The sequence below is a fragment of the Poecilia latipinna genome, unplaced genomic scaffold (assembly GCF_001443285.1).
Source record: "Poecilia latipinna isolate Pla-1442-1.1 unplaced genomic scaffold, P_latipinna-1.0 Scaffold4150, whole genome shotgun sequence".
NCBI lineage: Eukaryota > Metazoa > Chordata > Actinopteri > Cyprinodontiformes > Poeciliidae > Poecilia > Poecilia latipinna.
In genome coordinates, this window is record NW_015116766.1 from 24419 (window position 1) to 29868 (window position 5450).

The 5450-nt window shown below is 37.6% G+C and overlaps 1 protein-coding gene across 1 annotated transcript in view; it reads right to left on the reverse strand.

The window, feature by feature from the left end:
* Nucleotides 1-4801, reverse strand: part of commd2 (COMM domain containing 2) — an 11393-nt gene extending 6592 nt beyond the window's left edge. The window contains exons 1-3 of the mRNA XM_015025506.1: nt 4651-4801; nt 3289-3366; nt 1940-2022 (exon numbers count right to left, since the gene is read on the reverse strand). Coding sequence (XP_014880992.1) covers nt 1940-2022; nt 3289-3366; nt 4651-4717 — 228 coding nt within the window. The 5' untranslated portion in view covers nt 4718-4801. The remainder of the gene's footprint in view (nt 1-1939; nt 2023-3288; nt 3367-4650) is intronic.
* Nucleotides 4802-5450: the final 649 nt, after the last annotated feature.

Below are 5450 nucleotides of genomic sequence, written 5' to 3' on the forward strand. Positions count from 1 at the left end.
ATTTGCTTACCTTTAAACACTGATTTAAATATTGTAATTTTTAAACTGAGCAGTAATTTTACATCCATGGAAACTCAAATGTAATATTTAAAACTTCAATACATAAAATCAGTTATTTAACAATATGAGGTGGTGTTTAATTTATTTTTAACATTGTATTTTTATACATTTATGCTAGGGGTGCCCAAGTCTAGTTTTCCAGAGCTACCATCTGCAGCTTTAGATGCATTCCTTCTCTAACACACCTGGACCATTGACTCATTATAAGCCTCTACAGAACTGAATGAGGGAAGTCAGCCTTTTGTCTGGGGTGTGTTTTAGCAGGGATGCACTCCTGATTTGTACCGTCAATGTGGCCCATTGAGGGTGGCCAATATGCTGAAGTGGCCCTCTGTGAAATTGAGTTTGACACCCCTGGAATAGATGGTGGTCAGAAATCACCACATTAGATAAAACAGCATATAATTACTTATCAAATGGAAACTAAATGATTAGTCTGTAATGCATGGCAGACACCTATTTGCAAGTCAGACTTGCAGTCTCTGACTTACAAGTCAGTCACTGCTCTCCCTACGCATTGCATGGCAGGCCCCAGTTATCTGCCCCAAAACTGTCTCAGTACTGCCTTCTTTGGATTGAAGGGTGGCTACTGCCGTAGAATTTTCTAGGGATGCACGGATTGCAGTTTTCCGGGTGATTGCCGATTTTAAAAAGCCTGGCCTGCCCATTCTGATTTTGGCCAATACCAATTTTCTTTGTGTGAAATATCACCAAATATATTCAGAAAGTGGCTGAGTTGGTAAATGTGGGTGACTACTGTTAACTGCAGATGTTCAGATGTGACCTGATGGGCCGAAGAGTACAATGGGTGATTTTTAAACCTTTGCTGAGGTAGATCGGATCTGTGGATAAAATCAGCTTCACATGCAAGTATTGGCCAATCACAATTTCCCAAAATTAAGGAAATCAGTGCTCCCCTACAGTCACTGTGACGTCACACTTCTGTGAACTTTGTAACCAACAGCCATCTTGGCAGGCAGTTGCTATGACAACAATAAACAAGCTCTTGCCTTGTTCATATCTGACTGTTAATCAATATAAGTACATTACAACTATTACTTGATCACAATTTTTGAGAACTCTACCCACCTGGAGAGTAATACTATGATAAATATCAGTCATATTTACTGTAGCTTACTGCCAAGCTAGCAAAGTTAGTTTAGCTATAATGTGCCGATTTTGTGCAGGTAAAGGATCGTGGATACTTCATCTGTTACATTAATGAATTTAAAAATGAAAAATATGTTTAAAAAAAAAACAATGCTTAGCTAATGTAGCTTTTATATGCAAGCTAAGACGAACATGCAGCCTATGTGTATGTTATTACTCTGCCAGTCACCATAATCTTGTTCATGTAAAGAGTTTGTACGTCCTTTATAAATCTGTTTAAACATTGATTGTATGCATCCATGGATTTCAGGTGAAGCTCCTCCATGGTGTACTCACTCTTCGTGTTCACTGGGTAACTATAATTGGAGGCAGAACCAAAGCATCTCCCACAACCAGCAAACAGACAAACACAAGAACATTGAAGAAGGCGTTATACTGAAGGAAACCAAAAGAACGCACAGTTAACAGCAACCGAGACAAAACTGGGAGGTGGAGCTGGTTTCCAATTCTAAAACCCCCTGGAACCACCAGTACATCGTACTGCAATATGAGAGTGAAGCACTGTGTGGGGAAAATACGGAACTCTGCAATGCTTACGATAACGTGCCAAATAAGCAAGAAGACATTGAAATATTTGTTTGGATTCGACAGTGAAGAGAAGCTTCCCTTGGAGATTTTTTCATTTTTATTCTCCTCCCAGAGAAATGGAGATTGATGTGGATAGTGTCAGGTAGCTGCCACTTGAATGATGAGGCTGTGTCCTTCTCACCATATGCTTAGAGCTCTCCGTCATCAGGAACATCAGGCCTTCCACTCCATGCTGCACCATCCCAACAGGAACACACAGCTTCCCTGCAGGCAGAGAGCTTCTGTCAGCTTTTCCTCCTGGCTGGAGGTGGAACCACCATCAGGTTCTGATCTGAGATCTCAATTCCCACCTTAGTCCTAAACCTAACACCTAAACCAAACACAGCTTTTCCCCTCATGAGGTGCAAGGTTTGTCCCCACAACCTCACAATGTAGACAGAAAAAGGTCCCCAGAAGGATGTAAAAACATGGTACACACATACTGTACACACAGAGATTTATTCTCTGTTTTTTTTTTTGTCCCACTTAAATGTTTCAGATCATCAACCAAATGTTAATATGGACCAAAGATCCCCAGAGTAAATATAAAAAACTTTTTCTTTTCTCCATTCATTGAAAAATTAAGACCAGCTCCAAGCCACCCCGGCCCTCTGGGAAAAAGTAATTACCCCCTAAACCTAATAAGCAGCTATTTCACCCTCAGCAGTAACTACTGCCAGCAGCAGCCTGGACTGCTTCCTGCTTTCTCTGCTTTGATGTCAGCTGGTTACATTATCAACCTTCCCAGACTCTCTTCTGCTCTTTAGATTATGTGTTGCTTTGTTTTCCTTTATAAATCTGTCAGTAGTCAAAGGTTTTACTGAAATTATTTACTACATCTACAGATCAAGTAATAATCAGGCCCGTAAAACTGAACTCATCTTTCTAAAAGTTCATTCATGATGCACCAATTATTTGTCCCAGAAAAAAATGTCAGGTCAGTTTGGTCATTTTCTTCCTAATGAATGAAATTATCAGTAGAAAACTGATTTTTCCGTTTGGTCTGGTTATCTTTTTAGACAGTAATGCATTTCTATTCTATATAAACATTATTTCCACTTACAATACAATACCAATATTACAGCTTATATATCAGCACTAATCATACATGCTTTTGTATTTTGTATTATGGAATGTGATATTACTCGAACAGAAAACAATAACCGGTATGAAAACAACAGACCCATTTATTACTAACCAAAAGCTCTGCATGCGGGATACAAGCACTGCTTGTCAGACTAAATGCTGGAGCGGAATGCATCCGACAGCAAGCTGTTAACATCAGAAATATTAGATGAAGGTCAATATAACCCAATGCAAGGTTTTTGGCTAATAACGATCTGATACCTGACATCAACATTGAATCAGGACACCCCTAATAAATATTACAATTTGCTAAATAATCTAAAATAGATCATTTTTAATACACTGAAAGTGCTGCAGATGAAGATATTCTGACAATGCCACACAAAAAAAAGGCTGGAGTCTTACTGGCTGCCCCCTCATAGATCTTTGGGTTGGTTCCTTTCCTCAAGAACTCGAGTGCAATGCGACCAAACTCTTCAACCACTGAAAGGGACAAACAAGGAAATCGTGTCAATATGTGTTGAATGTTCCTGATTGTTTTGCACATTTTTCTTATCTACCTCTTGCACAGATTGCAAAGTTTGCACTTATTGCAAAACAATCATGTGTTTCATGTTCTAGTTTAATCTATACTGTTCTTTTATTTTTATTTTTATGTTCTTTTATTGTTTATCCAGGTATTTCTGATTCTGTGGAAAAGGGTCAGGATTTTTTTTTTCCAGTGGCCCTAATCCTCTTCCATGTGACTCTGACCTATTATCCATAATAATTTTGTTCTGCAGAGCATATCTGATTTTATGTTGAATGACAACAAAGATATCTGAATGAACCAAAATAAGATTATAGCATTCATCATAAATCCAGACATATTTTGAGGATGATGTGGTAGGATTTCTATTTGACCAGTATATAATGTTACCTTCTAATAATGGAGAACATGTTTATGGAACTTACATAATTTAACAGGTAGTTTAATTACATTAAAAAAAATAAATAAATGCCATCCATGAAAACTATTTTAAAAGGAATACTGTGCCAAAAGTTTTTACAATGGTTAAAAAAAGTTTTGTAGCCATCTCAGTTTTAAAGCAGCAGTCAAAGTCAGTTGCGTTAGGCCGCCTAATGATTTTGTACATAATCTTTCCAAATATAATTATGCTTATTTCTCCAGTTAAAGTTACAATTATTTTTGGTTGAATAATAATCTTTTGAGGAATACTAAGAGAGCATACAGGGTAAATAATTAAATTTTAGACAGATGGGTTTCGTTGGGTGGGCACTTTAATCAAAGTTACTCTTTTCTCTCTACATCCTAAGATATATTCGTTCTTAAATATATGACGTTGTCTTTAACAGTTGTACCTGTCACTAGCAGGTCATGGATAGCCATTAATTCACATTTACTGAAGTTTAAGAACATGCCAGAAGCTTTAGAAAACGGTAGTAACTCCCAGGCTGTTGGTGTTTGATTTGTGAGAATCGAGGCTGGATCAGCTGCTGACTCTGATGTCATGTGACGCCGTCCACAGCAGGACGTTTTTTACTGGGGTCAGTATAAACTTTCACACCAGACAGGGTAGAGAGCTCTGAAAGTATTGATTGGTTTGATATCATTTTGGAAAGGACGAGTCACACAGCCAATGAAAATCCACCTACTAGGCCTCTGTAGCTGAAGACCAACTATTATTCTGTTCCGTTTGCTCCGAAGACCAGACCATCAGCTCTGGACTTCACCTTCAACACGCAGCACCCGCAGACTGTTCTTACCGGAACCATCAGCCTTGGTCAGGAAGCTCAGATGTTCCTTATGATCCTCAGATAAAACCAACAGCATCCTGAACACCAGCCTCTCAACACAGCCACAACATCTTGAACCCCGCAAGCCACGGCAACAGTCTTTTTTCTTCTTCTTTTGTAATGACGGTTGCCCAACAGCAATTTGGAGGATTTCCGCCACCTACTGATAAGAATATGAATCTGAACGAGGAAGCTTGAAAACCCAACTAAATTATTTTAACTAACCAAGTTTCCATCCAATAACGATAATCTTGTAACATACATCAAATGATTTCTTTCTTTAGAGATTGAAAAGGTCTTACGGTGTGTTTTTTTTCTGTTCAAGACTCATTAATTCTGCTCTTTCCTGCAGTTAAACATTATGTTTCTTTCACTTTCTCTACAGAATTCCAGTTATTCTTGAGAATAGGGACAAAATGGGTTTTAATTTTCCAAATTAAAAAAAAAAATTATTATTTCTCAACTTTATGTATGCAAATATGACAATGTTTTGGAAATGTAAAGATTCTAAGTTGCAGGCTCCCACTTGCAATTTTTTTTTTTTAAATTACATTTCTAAACGACCTGATCCAGAACTTTGTCATCACCATCTGACAAAAATAAATATAAAACTATTTTTAAAATACCCTATTAGTGATATTTTTACAGACAAATACTTCTCAAGAAACAAAAGAAAAATTTCAAACAAAAAACAACAAAAAGTCCATCTGACGGAGTTGACATAGAACTGAAGGTGGTGACAAACTACTGAGTAAAATGAAATACTTGAT